This window comes from Carcharodon carcharias, chromosome 16 (assembly GCF_017639515.1).
Source record: "Carcharodon carcharias isolate sCarCar2 chromosome 16, sCarCar2.pri, whole genome shotgun sequence".
Lineage (NCBI taxonomy): Eukaryota > Metazoa > Chordata > Chondrichthyes > Lamniformes > Lamnidae > Carcharodon > Carcharodon carcharias.
This window is the reverse complement of record NC_054482.1, coordinates 74,562,055-74,582,909: the sequence shown is the minus strand read 5'-3', so window position 1 is coordinate 74,582,909 and position 20,855 is coordinate 74,562,055. Positions and strand designations below refer to the sequence as shown.

The following is a 20,855-nucleotide window of genomic DNA, read 5'->3' as shown; positions in this document are numbered from 1 at the left end:
ATAATGTCTATCTGGGCACTTCTCAGTATTTTTTTCTAGTTCAATCATTCCTGATAGTTATAACCTCTCAATTCTGGTATCATTCTAGTAAACCATTTTGCACTTTCCCCAGTACCTCTATATCCTCTTTACAACATGGAGACCAGGATAGTACTCTAAGTGTAGTTTAACCAACATTCATAACTTCCTTGCTTTTCAATTCTATTCCTCTAGAAATGAACCCCAGTGCTTTGTTTGCTTCTTTCTATGACCTCACATACAACAATTGCTGGGCCACAATGACAAGCAAATCAAGGTAAACAAAACAACATTTGCAGATGTCACGTGATCAGACATCATGTGTCAATCCTTCAGAAATATCTACAACCAGAGTTGGCAAGTCTAGCTGTACAGCATGTAATGTGCACAATTTGTATGATGTTACCATACCCCAACATGGGGTATTAATTACTAATTAGTAACTATTAATCTGTATCACTACTTTTAGTGATCTGTGCCCCAGATTCTTCTGTTCCTTTACCCCATTTCGATTCTTATTTTCTAAGGAGTATGACCTCCTTATCCCTCCTATCAAAATATACTACCTCACGCTTACATATATTGGACTTCACTTCCCCAATTATACATTCATATGGAAGTTTATTAATTTCTTCCTGTATTTGTTGCAGTCTTCCTCTGTATTACATTTCCAATTTAATATCATCTACAAATTTTGTGCATTACATGATGTACAGCTAGACTTGCCAACTCTTGGTTGTAGATATTCCTGGAGGATCGACACATCATGTCTGATCACGTGACATCTGCAAATGTTGTTGTTACCTTGATTTGTTTGTCATTGTAGCCCAGCAGTTGTTGTACGAGAAGTTCCAAGACCAGGAGGTGAGTAGGCAAAGAAGGAATAAGCACAAAGAAGAGGGGACATCAGTATTATCCATGTAAAGTCCCCAGGTTTCACTCATCTCTTCACTGACTGCTCCTCCCTTGGTGCCACTCCCACTCACCATGTTGTGGTGGCTCCTGTCTCTGGAGGAAATGCTAGGCCTTTTTATAGTTATCTTTCAAGTTAGATCACAGGTTTCATTCTGTCAGTTGTCGTTATGCATCAGGTGTACGTTTCTATCATGTAAGATTTGCAGATTTGACATTTTGTTGTTATTTGCATAGAATTGTGTACTCCCAACTGTTTACTGAAGATAGGGTTTCATTATATTGCCTGTGGCTGGCTTCTGACTTTCAGTGCGTTGTTTGGAGAAACCCAGCTGTTAGCAAATCATGAAAGAGATTCAGGTCTCTATTCCACCCTGAATATCTCCCATGGTCACTGCAAGGGCTTGTTGTTACAGACTTTCATTCTTTTCATGAAGATACTGGAATCTGTTTTCATTAGAGGAAAGGACAATATTAACTCAGTATAATTACAGAAGGAGAAAAGTAAATTACCTGCAAACATATCTGCTTTGTGCAATGAGGAAAAATCCTCTGGTAAATCATTGATAGTGGTTATTTAGGAAATCTGAATTTATTGCAAAGTGCAGATGTTCAATAACATTTTATAATTCCTCTATAAACTTCAATATAAGTTTGAAAAAGTTAGTGTTTAGGAAGTCACTTGAAGTGTTAATCTTAGAGTTCTTTGGAAGAAGTGGTAGGCCACTACGTTTTGAGCAGGGCGCTCCATCAGTTGTCTGGACGAATGGCTGGAATAGGTCACAACTTTTAAGGTAAAAAGTGCTCTTTTTAGAACAAATTTTTACATGGTGTAACTGTAAAATCATCTTACTCAGTGTTCCTGCTCTCACCATGAAAACCTTTAACAACTTTTAATATAGAAATAATTAAATATTGATAGTGGTTTGCAGAAGAAGTAAAATAGTTGAGAATTTATTGTAAAACTTTGTTACCTTGCAACAGTAAATTACGTTCCATAAGTGAATGGAAAATTGCTGATAATACACTTGAGATTTGTTCACCCATGGCAAAGATATGAGTGCAAACTTAGCGATAAATCTCAAACCATCAGCCTGGAGGGTTACACTATTAGCTTCTTGCTCTTTTCAACTGGAAAACTAACTGATGAAAAATATTTCACTGAGATATAATCTACATGGTTAAAAAATCTGGCAAGAACTGTTACAATGTTTACTCTCAAATCTATTTCAAAACTTTCATTTCCTGTTATCTATTTTTATCATGGTACAATACAGAATAAACATTTGTAAAGGAAATAGCAATTCTAGATACAGCTGTTCATGTTTGTTGCAAGGGCCAGAGTCAATCATTGATGGTGCCCAGGACACATAGGGTTAGAGAGTGGGAGTGGTTTAGTTGGGTAGTGCATTGAAGCAGTGCTTGGGACCAGTGAGCAATGAAGGAGTCAATGGGATGTACATTAGGTGGTCCATTTAATTGTTGAACTCAGGAGTTCTTTGGCTGTTGAGCTTGGGGCGGGTGCAGACCCACTGGAAGATAAGGAGTTAAAAAAAATTTCTAGGTTGCAATAGGAAATTTCCTGATTAAATATTTTATATATCCAATAGCCAAACCTAGATGAGCGATCTCTGTGTGTCAATAGGATATATAGATCAGCTCTTCAAGCACTGCCTCTCCTACATGTGATAGAGCCTGTAGATCGTGCATTGGACTTATCGGCCATCTCAGAACCCATTGAACCGAAGTGGAAGCAAGTCATCCTAGATCCCGAGGGACTGCCTAAGAAGAGAGAAGTACAATAACTTTAAAACTGTTTTCTGAAGGATAGTAGGATTTAATATAATTTCAAAGGATCACAGTTTCTATAAGCATTGTGTCAACCCTTTGAAATGGCAACCAGTGTGATTAAAAGTTTTTTTGTTAATATCTTTTGTTCCGACATGTCTCAGTAAATCGAATTGAAATAGATCAATCAAATTAAATGGCACAGATCAGAGAAACAAGCCACTGCGAGTTGAGACCTTGATGGGCAGCTATGTCTCAGATCCATGAGGAGGAGCACTATCAATGATTGGCATGTAGCCATTTGAATAACAACTCCGTGATAGGAACCTTTGATTAGGAGTTAACCTGTGTTTGTACCAGCCTAGTTGGTCAGCCCACAGCCAGGAAAAGGCCTGGGCTAGTTTGACACCATATTAATGCTTCAGAACAGTTCATTTCAAAGATCTAGTTAGGTTAAAAGATAATTCAGGAACATATCTTTGTTGTTTTGGTATATCATGAAGTATGCAGTACCTTGTCTTGCGATGAGTATCATTCATTTATCTGTTCTATGTTAAATAAATTACCGTATAATTTTATATTAGGTATTGGCCTGATCAAGTGCATATTCCCTGCTGACCAAATACAAAGAGAATCACGTATAAATCTGTAGGCCAGGGTTCAGTGACTTGTGTTCTATGTTCAATCCCTGGATCTCCCTATAATTTTGCTATTGGAAGGCAAAGGCAAGTTCCAGGTAGTGATGAATGTGAGGTTTTTGATGTTGAATCAAAGTACAATAGGTAAGTACTGTAAAGCTCAAAAAATATTGTGAACATTTGGGTTCCATTTGGCAAGAAAACCATTCATAACCGAAAGCATTTTTAAGCTGCTTCAGCCAGAAGCCAGACAGTGTAGGACTAAGCTGATTAGTGGGGAATTAGGGTAGGTAATTGCTGCACGATGAGATGTGTGCTTTCATCACAGCTGACTACTGTAAAAATAAAGTGAACTTAAACTCATTAGGCTCGAGCTGATTTTTTTTCACCAGCTGCACTGGAACTCCAGAGAAGCATAACTTCAATTAGCAGTGTGTAATTAATGAAAATTATCTGGACATTTAATATTACAGTAAGTAACCACATGGGAAAAGAGCTGCACAAGAACAAGGGTTTGATAAACCCATTAAAAGCATGTCACTTCTTGTGTACAGTAGCAGTATGTTTGTGTTATATCCACCAATATGAGAACATTCAATATTTAGTTTTGTAGTAATTTTAATGAGGATTCAATGGTGAAGATCCAAGGTTCATAGTGCAGGTAGCCACCCAATGTGAAAAAAGGTAAGAGATAAGTTCAATCAAAAGTTAGTGGTTAGATGACACCAGTTTTAGGTTTTAAAAATTTGTGGATTGTAGGAAAAATATATGGAAGGCAGTAAGGGGTTGCACAATTTTGAGAGTGAGCTATGTGAGTAGGAATCATATTGCAATGAATTTTGATTTTAATAAAGTGAGGATGTAGTGAAAGGGGAGAGCATGTTGGGTAAAATATCTGGACTTTAAGCGATGTTATCAATATATATTCTTTATACTGCATCTCTTGATGAGTTCACGATTTGGACTTTCCTGCAGTTGGCAGTGGGCCAGTCCTAACACCCACTAATATTAAACTGCTGTTATCTGGAACCAATTTCTTCCCAGGGGATTCATTAATGATGCAGGGCCCTCTGGAGACCAGAAAACGGACCCAGAAGGGACAGAAATACAGTCTGGCACAGCCAGGAGATGATAAGAAGGAGCAGCATATCGGGGTGAGAGCAGCTGTGAGGGCCTCCCAGACTCTCCAATGCATCACAGAAAACATAGAATTGTTATTCGGCCTATCATGTCTGCACTGGCTCTTCAAATGAGCAATTCCACTTAGTGCCATTCTCCTGCCTTCTCCCTGTAACCCTATATATTCTATTTTAGATAACTGTCTAATTCCCTTTTGAATACTTCAATTAAAGTTGTTTCCACCACACTTTCAGGCAGTGCATTCCAGACCTTCACTAGTCGCTCTGTGAAAAAGCTTTTCCTCATATCGTTTTTGCTTCTTTTACCTATTAATTTAAATCTGTGCCCTCTCATTCTTGATCCTTTCACAAGTGGGAATAGTTTCTTCCTATCCACTCTGCCCAGATCCCTCATGATTTTGAATCCCTCTATCAGATCTCCTCTCAGCTTTCTTTTCTCTAAGGAAAACAGTCCTAAATTCTCCAATCTATCTTCATAACTGAGTTCCTCATCCCTGGGACCATTCTCATGAATTTTGTCTACACTCCCCAGTGTCTTCACATCCTTCCAAAAGTGCAGTACCCAGAACTGGATGCAATACTGCAGCTGAGGCTAACGTAGTGGCCTCTACAAGTTCAACATGTACTCTATGCCCTATCAATGAAGCCTAGGATGCTGTTATGCCTTATTGAATACTCTCTCTCAACCTGCCCTGCCACCTTCAATGACTCATACACATATACATATAAAACCAGGTTCCTCTGCTCCTGCATCCTGTTTAAAATTGTGCCCTTTACTTTATACTGTCTCTCCATGTTCTTTGTACCAAAATCAATCACTTCACATTCCTCCACACATTGAATGTCATCTGCTATCTGTCCGCCCATTGCACCAATTTTTCTATGTCCATTTTGAAGCTCTACACTATCCTTCTCACAGTTCAAATGCTTCCAAGTTTCATATATCTGCAAACTTTGAAATTGTGCCCTGTAGAGCAAGGCCTAGGTCATCAATATGTATCAGGAAAAGCAAGGGTGCTAACACTGACCCTTGGGGAACTCAATTACAAACCTTCCTTCTGCCCAAAAATACGCATTAACCACTAATCTCCATTTCCTGTCAGTCAGCCAATTCTCTATCCATGTTACTACTGTCCCTTTTATTCCCTGAGCTATAACTTAGCTTACAAATCTGTTGTGTGGCACTGTATTAAACGCCTTTTGGAAGTCCACGTACACCTTGTCAACTACAATTGCCTTCATCAACCCTCTCTACTGTCTCTTCGAAAAACTCCAGAATTTAGGGAGCTAGGTAGAAAATTAGCAAGCAGGACCTCAAAGGAATTAATCTTTGGATTACTCCCAGTGCCATGTGCAAGTGAGTACAGAAATAGGAGGATAAGGCAGATGAAAGATGAGGCAGGAGGGAGGGCTTTAGATTCTTGGGACATTGGGACTGGCTCTGGGGGAGATGGCACCTGCACAAGCCAGACGGGTTGCACCTGAACAGAGCCGGGACTGAGTTCCTTGCGGGACGTTTTGCTAGTGCTGTTGGGAGTCTTTAACTTAACTCGGCAGGGGTGTGGGAAACAGGAGAGAATATTAGAGAGTAATACAAGATACTAGGAGAGACATATAGCAGCAGAATAGGGAAAAGGAAGTTAATAGGTGGAGTCGGAGTAAGGGAGAAATTAATGAAGTCTAACTCGGGGTTATACTGCATGTATGTGAATGCACTGAGTATAGTAAATAAGCTGGGGAGTTACAGATGCAGATTGCCATGTGGAATTATGTTGTTGTGCTGATAACAGAGACCTAGCTCAAGGAAGGGCAGGACTGCATGTTAAAAATTCCTGGGAGAAAGATAGAGAAGGAGGAGGGGTGGTAAAAGGAGGAGTAGGCCGATTAGAAACCAAAAAGGAGATTTACACATGGGGTAGAATCTTCAGCTCGGTGAGTCGGGCATGCGTCCCGACATCACCGCGCATCATTTAGATTTTCAGTTCAGCAGGTGCACAGCCGACTTGGCTGCATGCCCGCTGAACTGTCAAAGGCCTATTAAGGCCATTTAAAAGCCAATAAAGCAATTAGCTGAGCTGCCTGTCCAACCTTAAGGTTGATGGGCAGGCGAAGAGCCCAGGCGGCCTTTGCGTTTTTCATGGAACCTCATCCATGGGCGGGATGAGGTTTCATGAATGTTTTAAAGTGTTTGAAAAGTTTTTAATAGCATTAATGGACATGTCCCAGCTCATGTGACAGTTTCACATGAGGGGGCGTAAGACCATAAAACCATAAGACATAGGAGCAGAAATTAGGCCATTCGGCCTATCGAGTCTGCTCCACCATTCAATCATGGCTGATAAATTTCTCAACCCCATTCTCCCGCCTTTTCCTCGTAACCTTTGATCCCCTTACCAATCAAGAACCTATCTATTTCGGTCTTAAATACACTCAATGACCAGGCCTCCACAGCCTTCTGTGGCAATGAATTCCATAGATCCACCACTCTCTGGAGAACATGTACTCAACATTTTTTTTTCCCTTTAATCATTGTTTTATAAGTGAAAGTAATCACCCTGAGGCACCTCTGTGCCTCAGGGAGATTTCTAGTGAAAGAGCACGCTCCCCAACCAAGGAAGCCCCTGCCCGCACAGGGAACGCTCAGCACTCAGGAAGTTGGTCATGTTCTCCCTGGAGAGGAGAAGGCTAAGAGGAGATTTGATAGAGATGTTCAAAATCACGAGGGGACTGGACAGAGTAGATAGGGAGAAACTGTTCACACTTGTAAAATGATTGAGAATGAGAGGGCAGATATTTGAAGTGATTTGCAAAAGAAGCAAATGCGATGTGAGAAAAAACTTTTTCACTCGGTGAGTGGTTCGGGTCTATATTGCACTGCCTGTGGTGGAGGCAGGTTCAGTCAAGGCATTCAAGAGGGCATTAGATGATTATTTGAGTAGAAACAATGTTCAGGGTTACGGGGGAAAGGCAGGAGAATGCTCGTTTGGAAAGCCAGTGCAGACACGATGGGCCGAATGGCCTCCTTCTGCATGTAACAATTCTATGATTCTGTGAAATTAATTAAAGACATCAGTGCAATTAATTATTGCTGGAAGAAGTGAGAGCCAAAGGGATCCATCTGATAGGCACCTGAGGGGAAGAGACCAGATTAAAGGGTGGTAGAGGCATATGGAGGGAGGTGGGACTGGAACCTCCACCATCCCAGGATCTGCCACACAATGCAGAAAGAGGTTCACTGACCTCAAGGGTGACCAAGGTAAGACAGGAGTGTGTTGCATTATATAACATTTTCCACATAGCTCTTTGCTATCATACTTTTTCTCTCTCAGTACCTGGGTGTAGCAGACATTCAATTCTGCAAAGGACAATTTCTCCAAACAATTAAGCACTCTTTAAAATCAAAGCAAACCTCTCACCTCGCTTCGCCTGCTTCAACAGAATGAAGGATTAAGATCTCTTAGCAACATGGGCATCAGCGGCATGCAAGGGAAAAGCTCCAATGAGCTTTTGGACTGGAGAATGTTTACTGTTCAGAATCAAGTTGGACTATAGGTAGATGGTGCTTTCTATTTTTGCTGATTTTCATTTGGATGTTTCAGAATAACAACAAAACTAAATTTAAGTTGGGTTACTACTCCTGGTAATCCGGACAGTCACATTTTAAAACCGCAGATTCCCAGCCTCCAGGCAGGATTTGGGATAGAGACAAATGCATCAGGTTCATTGTTGAATCTGATCTCCAGACAGATGGGACTAATGGCAACTGCAGCACTTTGTTGAAAGGGAGGGAGGGAAAACTGAAAGTAAGGGCCAGGCCTGTGAGGTAGAGGTTCTTCTTGATGACTGATCTCCAGGAACTGCCAACAATCTGGGAGAATGCTGCATGCAGTCTGTAATGTAATCTAATAACCCAAAGGCTCTTTTTTCAGAGCCACCCACAGAGCCTGTGAAATTGCTGGTTACTGTCTGAAAAGATTCACTAATTTCTAAATGCCAGTGCTAGGAGGAGTGGAATAGATGGGGAAGCAGAGTCCAATATTTTAATCAGTCATGTGTGAAATTCAGCGGTTCGCTCCTTTTCCTAGTTTATTTGAATTAAAGTAAAACAAAACCCTGAAATATAAATACTGAATTCAATAAGTGAAAGGCGTCCTGGCATTGGAAAAATCAGGGGTAACATCCTGAGAAAATATAAAGGTTGAACGTACAGTTTAAATTAACAAAAGGTAAATAAGGAACTCGTTTGTTTAAATGAGTTTGTGATCTGTTTCAATCCTTCGAGCTACTTCTTAGCAAGTATGGTGCATTTTAATGACGTTTTTGTATCTGAAATACAGTTTTTGTTTGTCGTCAGTCGGCTTTAAGTTTGATGGACCCCTGGGGCTGGATTTTCCGGCCCTGCCCGCTGCTGGGATCATCCAGTCCCACTGAAAGTCAATGGAGTTGTGGCTGGGCCGCTGCATCGCCTGCGGAGGGACCCACCACAGCCTGGCCAAAAAAAATCCCGGCCTTGGTGTTTTGTAGTCTATAATTTCCTCTAAGAATTACACATAGTCATTGGGGAATAAAGGATGTCACAAAAGAAAAATGATGCCATGCAATTGCCCATTGATTCCTGTTGCTGCACAGAAGGAAATAATAAATAGGAATAAAAAGTAGAGGAAAAGACAGCAAGCCAAGAGTTTGTGTTTAGGTGACACCAAGCTTGGGATTTAAAGGATTGTAGGAGGAAGAAGAGACCTGAATTAGATGAGGCGTTTCATTATTTCAACTCCAAAGGAAGGACCAGATAGATAATGAGGCCTTAAAAAAAACAATTTTCATCTTCCTTTTGCTCATTTTCAGAACCATCGAAGGACTCGGTACAATACATCTGTAATCCAAGGTAACCCGAAACCAGATACACCAAACAGCAACAGGAGTTAATTAAGGACAAATAATGAATCAATAAAAAACAAAACATTATTAAAGGAAAACTAACCCTAATTAAAAATATAACAAAATAACAAATTATTCTCTTCCAGTGATTTTCATTTTATTGTGGAAAATATTTTTTCTAGCAATGGTTCAAAAAAATAAATGTATATCTGCTGCCAGTGTTTGTCGTGAGACAGCACATGGTGCTCACATAATAACATCAGTCAGTCTTCTGTTTGATTTAAATGATCAGATTGTGGAGCAGTTTGTTGATTACAGATACAGCCTGGTGTTTCTAGTATTTTCTGTTAATATGGTGAACATAGAATATCTCGCCACGGTCTCCCTTCACGATCTCTGCCATCCCACAATCTCTCTTCTTGTGATTTTCCTTCCATGTTCACTTCCCCTGATCTGTAACCCATCTCTCCCCCATGTTTCTCCCAATATTGAAACCTCTCCCGTCCTTCTTGCTGCATTGAGCCCAGCCCCCCTCCATCTTGATTGTTGGGAACCACTGTCAGTGGTCCCTAACCACCACCTTGTGCCACAAGCTTTCCCATCTTATAACCAGCAGCCTTTCAATTTATGGGAAACAGAATTTAAAAATTCAAATCAAGCCTTGCCTTTAAATTCAGCAGCACCTCCACCTTCCTGGTGTTTCTGGGTTTCCTGGTCATTGAAAAGGAAAGAAAGAAAGATTTGCATTTATAGAGCATCCTTCACAACCACCAGATGACTCAAAGGTCTTTGCAGCCAATTAAGTACTTTTGAAGTGTAGGCACTGTTGCAATGAGGAAAACACGGCAGCCAATTTGTACAAAGCAAACTCACACAAACTGCAATGTGATAATGATTAGATAATCTGTTTGTCTGATGTTGGTTGAGAGATAAACATTGACTAGGATACTGGGTTAAATCCCCTGCTCTTTAAAATGGTGCCATGGAATTTTTTTATGTCTACCTGAAAGGGTAGATGAGGCTGTTTAATGTATCACCTAAAAGAAGGCACCTCCAACAGTGCAGCACTCTCTCAGTACTACATAAGGGAGTTGTCCCAGATTATTGTGCTCATGTCCTGGAGCAGGACCTGAACTCACAACCATCTGATGCAGGCAAGAGTGCTATCAGCTGAGCCACAGGACATGCCCCTACTCTCTTCCTGCCTCCTTGTGAGTGATTGCAGGTTTTTTTGGAAAATGGGTATCACATTGAGTTTGGTCTTGTTCTCACACAACATTAACAGATTTGTGCCTTCCAGCAGGGGTCACTTAATGTCAATCAAGGACAGGATGCCTAAGCTGCTTTTTCTCCCTCTCAGAGGAAGTGGAGATCAGTTGCAGCATTGCAGACTGCTTCCCTGATTGAGATTAGATAACTCAGCACAAACTGGGATCCATCTTGTGATACTGCAGGTTTTATAAGTTCAATTGTTCACTAAGTAATTGAGGAGTCTGAATAAAATGAAGCAATACATACATTTAAAAGACATACTTCTTTTATTAGGACTGAAACTTCTTAACCAAGTACAGCAGCAGCTGAATGTTTGGTTACATATAGTAAAATTTGATTATTACATTTTCAAAATAAGTAGTAAATTTTGCCATTATTGTTCTGTGAGGACCACTGTTATATCATGGCCAGGATTTTGCTTTCGTTGGGCGGGGGCAGGCGGGAGCAGTTAGGAAGCTGAGCGTCGCCCGCAGTCAGGGCCTGATCGTGATTTCATGCTGGCGGACCAAATGAGGCCCGCCCAGCGTGCAGCGTGAAGTGCTCAGCGTTGCCTGTGTGTTGGGGGGGGGGGGAGAGCCAGTGGGGAACTTTGCACATGCGCGCAAGAAAAGCTCCCTGAGGCACAGGGCTGCCTCAGGCAGATGATGATTTTAAGAAATAAAAATAAGGAATTTTAAATGAGCAGGAACATGTTATTAATGAAATGCTTAAATTTTTATCTAATTTTTAATAGCTGTTGGAAACCTCATCCCGCCCGAGGATGAGGTTTCCTAAAAAAAATCCAAAGGCCGCTTGGCCTTTTTGCCTGCCCGCCAACTGTAAGGTTGGACAGGCAGCGAAACATTTAATTCAATTGGGACTTTAATGGCCTCAATAGGCCTGTTCTGAAGAAGAGTCATACGGACTCGAAACGTTAACTCCGTCATTCTCTCCACAGATGCTGTCAGACCTGCTGAGTTTTTCCAGCAATTTTTGTTTTTGTTAATAGGCCTATTAATTGTTGGTGGGCGTGCTGCTGACTCCCACACACACCTGCCAAGCAAAATATCGCGCAAGTGTGTGATGACGGGATGCTCGCCACACGTCATTCTCATCATTTTACACTCGCTCGGGTCGGGTGTGCGCCTGCCTGACAAGCTAAAAATTCTGGCCCATGGGTTTGAATGGCAAGTTATTGCAGGTATTTTAATTTTCCTAAGTTCTAGCTGGAGAAAATTGTGAAGTTCTCAATTACCACAAGAGTCATGATTGGGCAGGTCAATCACCCCAGCTTTATTAAATAATAATTCCATCCATTGTCATATTAATACTTGTTTTCATGTCTGTATAATTAAGGTCATACGTTCGATGCTTTAGTCGACTAGTTTGGGAAAGTAATTTCAATTTTGAGTCAATCAAGGTTCACTAAAGCTGATTGCAAGACTGTGCATATATTTATAAGTATTTGTGAATATTTATGCATATGCATTATAAAAATTTAATGTTAGCTTGGAGTTCAGCATGAAAATTAATAATTATTGTAACATTCCAAAATTTCTGTTCTTGCTCGACCTGTTTGTAAAATACTGACAGTGAATGAAATATGTGGTTCTCAATATTCTATTAGGACTGACAGATGGGAAATGGAGGGACTGACAGATGGAACGTGCCAGCTACATTTATTTTGTAACAGTTTGTCAAAAGGTGTCAGGTATAAGAGCCAATCTGTAACCCCGAAGTCCAGATCCTGAGAATGCTGAAGGCTTGAGTTCAGTTCAGTAATTATGTGATGAGTCAAGATTCTATTTGAATACCTGGTTATACGCCTCATTTTTTCACAAGTATTTGACCATCTTTGTGCACTGTGAAATTATAATTTTGCATTCTAGGCTGTTCTTCAGTGGATAACTACTTTCTAACAATATATTTATTCTTAAATGCTGATTTCTCCTCTCTTTGATCCCTACTACTTACTATGCTCCATTTCATTACAGAGAAGCCATCTCCCAGACGATTCATATTGCAAGGGGACTTGACAGGGTAGATGCTGAAAGGATGTTTCCTCTTGTGGGAGAAAATAGAACCAGGGGATACAGTTTAAAAATAAGGGACCCCCCATTTAAGACAGAGATGAAAATTTTTTTCTCTTAAGGGTTGTGAGTCTTTGGAACTCTCTTCTCCCAAGAGTGGTGGAGGGAGGGTCATTGAATATTTTTAAGGCAGAGGTAGATAGTTTCTTGACTAACAAGGGAGTCAAAGATTATTGAGTGTAGGATGAATGTGGAGTTGAAATCACAATCAGATTTGCCATGATCTTATTGAATGAGAAAGCAGGCTCGAGGGGCCAAATGTCCTACTCCTGCCCCTAATTTGTATGTTTGTATGCTAGTTGGAAGTGTGGGATTCACAGCTGAAACCAACTCCCTCCCTATCTGACATCAACACACACCATTTCTAACAAGGGTCAGTGGAGAGCAATCAGGAACTGGAATTTTTGCCCTATTCCCCCCTCCACTCCCCTGCAACACCTCCTGCTGCCCCAGCTGAGATCAGCTAATTGCAAAGATCAGAATGGGTCAGTTCTGTATCATATAGTGCATTTGCTATTTGAAGCATCAAGAAGTCAATATTTACAGAAGAAAATTAAATTGCATATGTTAACAAAAATAGTAACATTCAATCACTTACCTAATGTCCAGTTTTCTGCTAGCACAGATTCCATTATAGCTGCCAAAATTAAAGGCAGAATTTTCCTTCCGTTGGGCTGGGGGGGTGGGGGGTTGTGCAGAAGCAGGAGGAGGCGGGCACGAACCCTATCAGTGCCCCTGATCGGATCCACACTGTAATTTTACGTGGGCGGGCCAATTAAGGCCCGCCCAGTGTGACCCGTGCCCAGAAGCAGTGATTCCCTGAGCCAGGACCTGTGCTCTTCTGCGCATGCACGCGAAAGAGTGTAGAAATCTCACTGAGGCACAGAGATACCTCAGGGAGATTAATTTAAGTTTTAAACATGTAAATAAAGAAATTTTTAAATTTTAAAACATGTCTCCACATGTGACAGTGTCACATGAGCTGGGACATGACAATGAATTTTTTTCCCTATCTCTCCTGAAAATGTCATAGGTAGGAAAGCTAACTTTCTAGTCCTGTCTGAGTGGATGCCAGCTCTCCATGGCAGCAGTTACATCATATCCCTCCATAACGATTAATGCTACTAAATTAATCATTAATCTTGTATATTTCATGCATTAATATGCTCAATCCTGTGGTGACATGTTCATATGCAATTCATTTGTGCACTAAACTAACATAGTGGTTAATCAATTAATTTAAAAATAAACCTTCAGCCTAGGGAGACAATGCATACATGCATGTATGGTCTGTTGAAAAGAGTGGGTTCAGTGGACTGGCTGTTCGTAATCTCATATGTTTTTATGTTTTATGTCATTGATTATTGCAGTTTAGTAGTATACAAGGCCTGAGTGTCTCCAGCTTATCCCAAAAATGTATGTTGATTATACTTGGTCTTATGGCAAGTGCTTACAGTATGCATGAGGATTTGTGTATAAGTATTGATCCTCTGTGGCTAGATGGGCAATAACATTTTGCATAATGACTGCAGAAATAGAAAGGGAAGATAAATGGAAATCAGAAAAATGTGGAAAATGCTGGGGGAAAAGCAAAGCTATTCAGCATCTGTAACCTTTCAGACCCATGTCTTTTGTCAGAACTGAAAACTGAAAAATAAGCAAGCATTTTATTAGGTATGAAAAGGAGCAGTATATTCAATTGCCTTATTTGAACATACCCAGTGTTTTTAAAAAAAAGTGTTTCAATATCGGAGGCAAAGGTTTGTGCTTAGCCACAAAACATGACTGAGTGCTGACTGCATTCTGTTGTCTTCTTTGTGTGCATGCAGAGCTTGGCCTCTTCCAGACAGTTCCCATAGTGACAGTCAGTACCAGCACAACAGAGGTCTGTTGAGAAAAATGTTATCATCAGGAAACAGATGAATGAAAAATCATAGATAAGGAAATACAAAACTTGATCATGTGAAGGAAATGACCTTTCCAGAGGAGGTTTATTTGGCTCTGCTGTTAATTAACAAGATCTATCACAGAAAAATCTCTCCTACATATATTTATTACTAATGATTAAGTACTAATTGGTCAAAACTACATACAAAGTTTCCTCATCCTCCGGCTTTCATACCTAAATGTTAAAAGAAAAATCAATCCTTCATCAACAAGGGAAGAAATCTTTGTAATGAGAAATTGCCTAGCTAGTTCCTCTCAATAATTTTCCACCAAAAATTATGAGACAGTAACAAATCTCTAGTTGTGACTATAATCATAAAACTATTATTCTGCTTTCAAGAATTTGCATGAAAGAAAAAATTCTTTAATTCAAACATTCCACTCTAATAGAGGTTTATACATTTTTGTTTTGCAATTTTTTTTAAGAGGTAGCCACTAATATATTGAACTTAATCTTTATTTCAGTCAAGTTCGTATTTTGGACTTTGTTAGAAGCTGCTGCTCATGTAATCTCTGGATCAGGGTAATCCTCTTTTGAAAAACATTGTAACTGATGTGTGGGATGTTAAATTCTAAATGCAAGATAAAATATTATCATTGAAGGTGGAGTTGAGGCCACAGTCAGATCAGCCATGATCTTATTGAATGGCAGAGTAGGCCCAAGAGGCCAAATGGCCTACTCCTGCTCCTAATTTCTATGTTTGTATGTTTGTAAACCAAAGGAATGGTTTTCAAAGTATGGTTGCCTCTTTCCAGCCTGAAAACAGGCAAACAGCATTGAAATCAGAGGGACATCTCAGGCACTCCATTGATGCTCGAAGTCTGCCTGTAGCAATTTTCAAGTGAACAGGCGAGGAGCCTACCTGCCTGAGTCACGGCTGGTGGTTGGGGGGAGTGGGTGGACTGGATATGCATTTTGAGGTCCTGCTCTGGTTGTAGTACTCAGATTGCAATTCCCAAGTGAATGGAGTGTGTGGCGTGTGCACTCTGCTCTGCCTTATCTGCAACATTTAAAAGGATCCTTTGGAGAATGCTCATTAAAAAAATGGTGGGATCTGGCCTGTTCAAGATTCAGCTCCCCCCAATTTGAGAAATTTCTTGGCATTGCAGTTTTAGTCCTTTCCTTGCATTCTGCTCACCCGTTTAACATGTTTTTGAAGTTTCCAGTATTGTATTCTTCCAAGTGAACATCTTCAACCTTCTTTCTGCAGTCTTTGTGAAGCTTACTTTTCATCCTTATTTCACTTGAATTATTTTGTCGATCCATTTAAGTTCATATTTTTGATTCCATGCTTGCTAATCTTAGCCACACACGTGCTAAATCTTTCTCCACATATCTGTGACTATACTTAATTTGCTTTCAACTGAGGTATTAACAATTTCCCCAGTCAGCCTGCTTTAGTTTTGACCTCATGCTTTATAATTGGATTTTTAAAAAATGCTCACTTGAGTGTTGACCCTATGTAGTGTTGAATTCTAGATTATATTAAACTCAATCATGTTATGGTTCCTACCACCCAGAGCTGACTCAAAATCCATTTCCTTCATGCTATCAGACTCACTTACCATTATGAAACTGAGCTGAGAACTGACTATTATGGATTCCTTGAAGAATAGAGTTATGAAGCAATCATGAACTACACTTGACAATTTGACTACATCACTTGGGTATTCTCAGTTTATATTTGGTTGGTCACAATCTCCCATTAAATAATTTCAAGTATCCATCTTATTTCAAAATACATTCCTTCTTCCCCTTTTATATGAGCTGATGATGGAAAAGCTCTGGTGTTATTTAAGGCCTCTACATTAGAAATCCCCAGTCAAAGAATTTTGTTGAGTAGTTTTTGTTTCACTTTCCACAAAGTCTATTTTCTTGATCCCCTCGCACCTACCTCCACACCCCCACCCTAGATGTCTGAACCATCATCTGAAGATACAAATGAATCTTGAGTAATAAGTAATAATAACAGGGAGACTGTTCTGGTTTTGCTTTCAAAATTTAAATCACTTTGCTTGACCAATTTTTGTTTTATGTTAACTGTGATCTTTGAAATAGTGAGGAACTCCAAGTTTGCCTTTTGTCCAATTATTCAGCATTCAACTATATTACCCTGTATTAACAGAAATTTGTTTTACAGGACACAGCTGGTCAAGAGCGATACAGAACCATTACTACTGCTTATTACAGAGGAGCCATGGGCTTCATACTTATGTACGACATTGCCAATCAAGAATCCTTTAATGCAGTGCAGGACTGGTGAGTTTAAGCTGTATTTTTTTCCCTTTCTTCACTCTGCCAATACATTCACTTGTGCTTACCTTTCTTAAACAATTCCCTCAGCCCTTCCTTATATTTTCTTATACATTATTCCTGATGATAAATAGCAATAATTAACTTGCCAGTTGGTGATCTCTTTAAAGACCAGTAGAAATGCTGCTCTTGAATTGTCCATTGGGTGAGTTGACCCATCTTCATCTTCAACAGGAAACTCAATAGTCAAATGCATAATTCAGTGCAAGTAACTAGCGATTAAATTAACTGGAGTGAGCTATTACAATCATTTCAAATAAACGGTTTGAGGAATGTCTTGGTAGTTCCTTAACGGTTTTACCTGAAGTTGTAGCTAAGCATCATACCTTCTGAATATATGCTACTTGAGCACTGAGTCAACACTGAAGTTTGTCTCATCTATCTTACCTGGGGCCTCCAGGTGTAGCCTTTCTTTAGGCCCATGTATTTTGTCCTCTGAACTTCTGGTGCCATGCTTCTTATGTGGAGATGCCTGCTACTATGTGGCTTCCTAGGCCATTTCAGAGAGAAATTAAATGTCAACCACACTGCTGGAGTCATATGTCGATCAGACTGGGTAAAGAATGCAGTTTTCCTTCCTTTGTCCAAAAGCACATTAGTGAACCAAGATGGGGTTTTAACAACAATCAAGTGGTTTCATGATCACCATAACTGATGCTAGCTTCTTAATTCCAGATTTATTTAATGAACTGAATTTAAATTCCCCAGTAAGCATGGTGGGACTTGAAATCATGCCTTTGAATCTTTCGTCCAGGACTCTGGATGACTCATCCAGCAACATAACAACTATGTAAACATACCTACAAACCTACCCTTTTGTGAAACGGTATTGAGATTATGGTTATTCTTAACTGCTGATATGTCATTGTGACTTACAACCATTGACTTTTAGGTTTATTATCTGGCAGTTAAGATCCTGGTTCTCCCTCTGGCATATTCTAAATAGATAACTATTATATGTACAATCATGCAACAATTGTAGTTAATTGCATGTTCAACATCATAAAAACTCTTGGGAGTGTGGAAAAGCACAAAAAGTGGTCACTTGGCCAACAAAACAGTTCCTCATTTTATAGGGTGAAGAACCATTGAACTAACGGAAGAACTGACCAAATTACAACTTGTTTTTAATTATATTGCTGTAGCCGCCACGCAGAGTTGTGGAAGATGCCCAACTGACCTATGTTTATCTTCCACACAAGCCTTCTCCCACAAATTATGAGTTCCCACCTTGCTCCCGTATCCCTTTATCCCAAGCTCCTGAGTGTATGCATCAAGCTAATGCACCAATGCAAACTGCTTCAGCCATTCCTTGTGGCAGTAAGATTCACATTCCCACAATTCTCTGTGCAAAGAACTTGCAACTAAATTCTTTATTCGATTTGTTCGTGCCTATGTTATATTTGTGTTCCCTTAATATGGACTCACCCACAAGTGAAAACAATTTCTCCACATCTACCCTACCAAGCCCCTTCATAATTTTTCCCCCAAAATATACTTTGTTCATAAAATTGTAAAAGTACATTCCAAAACATTTAAAATTGTATATTACAGGAATTGCAATAATATTCAACTTTTCTCTATGCAGCATGTTTCATTCTGAGGTGCCTCAATACAATTGTAAGGCTCTTGATATTTACATATAGGTATACAGCCTGAGGAGGTTCTACAAATTTTCCAGCCCCTCAATGTATTATGACCGAAGCCTTTATTAGGTTGCCTTTCTTTCCTGAAATTTACTGTGAAAAGTAGACGGCCGATTTATCTGCTGGCACTGCTGACTTATGGTGACACCTTATGTAGTTTTCTTGCCTATGATTTACCAAATCACATGGTGTGTAAATTAGTACATCAGAGTATAAGGGATAAATGCCAGGATTCAGCTACTCTGAAAGGTGTTTACACTACAAAGTAATTGATTTGTGATGTAATTTATTTTGAAATGATACTCTATCCTAACTCTGGCCATCGCTCTGGGTCAGGGGTCATTTGACATGCAGACTAGATTCCTTACAGAATTTCCGCCAATCAGAGGGAGCTCACCATCACCCAGAAAAAGCAGCTGAACAGTTAAAGGAAAAGCCGCGGCGATCAGGAACTTGTCAAATGTGTCGGCCCCAGTAGCAACTGATCCTCATGCAGGGGCCTGGATTTGAAGGAGACATAATCACAAAAGGGACTTCTGCTGAAGGATCTTAGATCCATCAATAGTAGATCCCAGGGTCGACAGTAGCTGGGGAAGGATTGGTAAGTTATAGTCCCAGAAGGAGTATGGGGATGTGAAGTCCAGGCCAGCGTTACGGTAGTGGTGGATTGCACAGCTGGAAATTTTCTCTCATTCTCCACTGAGTTCCTACCCCATTTTGGTGGGATTGTGGTGGAGGATCTAGCTCCCTAACCCTACTCCATCTCCAAGACCACTTATTTGCAATTTTGAAGTTTTGCCTCTCTCATTCAACTCCCCACTTCTTGTTTGTTACTGATCACTCTTCCTATAATGTACCTGGCTGAATTTCATTACATGAAAACTATTACTGAATAAGGTTAAACATCCATTGTAGAGTTATGCACCATATGTTACTGTCTATAAATGTATTCATAGCTCTTATTGGACTTTGGCATAACCAATGGATTTGTTGAAGGTGCAGAAAACAGCCATCTCTTTCCAAATACTGACAAGATCCAATTATTATAAATGGTAATAGGCCTAAATTTTTGCCATGAAGGAGAATCATTTAAATCACCTGCTGCCTCCACTGATAGGCCAGGAGTGTGATGCCCGGAATGTGCAGATTAGGCCAGGTAAGAGGAGGTCTTAACTTGGTGGATTCATTTGGATAGCCAGGATACCCCTTTGGAGAGGTAAAGTACCTCTTTGGATCTGGTCCCTGAACGGTAAGGCACCCTTTGGGAGAGGTGCATGGACTGCAGTGGTTTAAGAAGGCAGCTCTCCAACACCTTCTCAAGGGCAATCAGGGATGGGCAATAAATGCTGGCCTAGCCAGTGACCCCACATCCCATGAATGAATTTTTAAAAATGGTAAGGCACCCTTTGGGATTGTTATAAGTAAACATAATTGTGCATAAAAAGTGTATAAACCCATTGGAACTGTCAAAGCTGTCAAAGAACTGTCAAAGGATACTAGGTGAATTAGCATGGAGGGGCTAAAGGCAAAGGGCCATCAATTGGCATGAGTTGGCACTATGTGACATAGGGACTATAAAAGGGCCATGGGGATATGGGTGGGGGCATAAGGTGGCACAGGTTGCATAGATGAGGCTTCGGGAGTCTGTGGGTGGGGGGAGGGGTGAGGCTGGAGGGCAGTTTTTGTTTTAATCTTTTTTCTAAGTAATTTAAACAAAGTGGCAGAGCACAGAGGCAAGCCTTCCGCCCAGTTCATCTCCACACTCATGCCTGGAGCGGCAGGCCACCTTCCAATCCAGCATATTGCCTGGAACAAAAATCACAACTGCGAGCAGCTATTTTTAAAAAGCAAGTTTGCAGAGCTGGGAATTCTCCCATCTCTGCAGGAATTCTTCCATTTCTGCGGGAATTCTCCCATCTCTGTGCACCCAACCAGGGAGTGAAAATCTGTGCTTATAGCGTTTGAAAATTATTTCACATTATCATTGCCTGACTGGATATGGTGATTGTGGTCAGAAGACAAACTTTCCTTCAATGGAGCTGAGATTTTTTACTTAATGCTGCTAAGAAATGAAACAATAACAATCTAAAGCATCAGAAACTAGGAAATATAGCTTTTTACTGGTTGAAAAGGGTTAATAATATAACACGCCAGACTGTAAACAGACCAGCTGAGAAATAGCTTTTGATATTTACTGCAGGATGAGTGTGAAGGTGATTTGTTATTAGGATATG

The 20,855-nt window shown here is 40.2% G+C and overlaps 1 protein-coding gene across 1 annotated transcript in view; it reads left to right on the top strand.

Moving 5' to 3' along the window:
- The window catches only part of LOC121289456 (ras-related protein Rab-3B), a 152,088-nt gene that overhangs the window by 104,571 nt on the left and 26,662 nt on the right, over positions 1-20,855 (top strand). Inside the window, exon 3 of the mRNA XM_041208961.1 lies at positions 16,803-16,921. Coding sequence (XP_041064895.1) covers positions 16,803-16,921 — 119 coding nt within the window. The remainder of the gene's footprint in view (positions 1-16,802; positions 16,922-20,855) is intronic.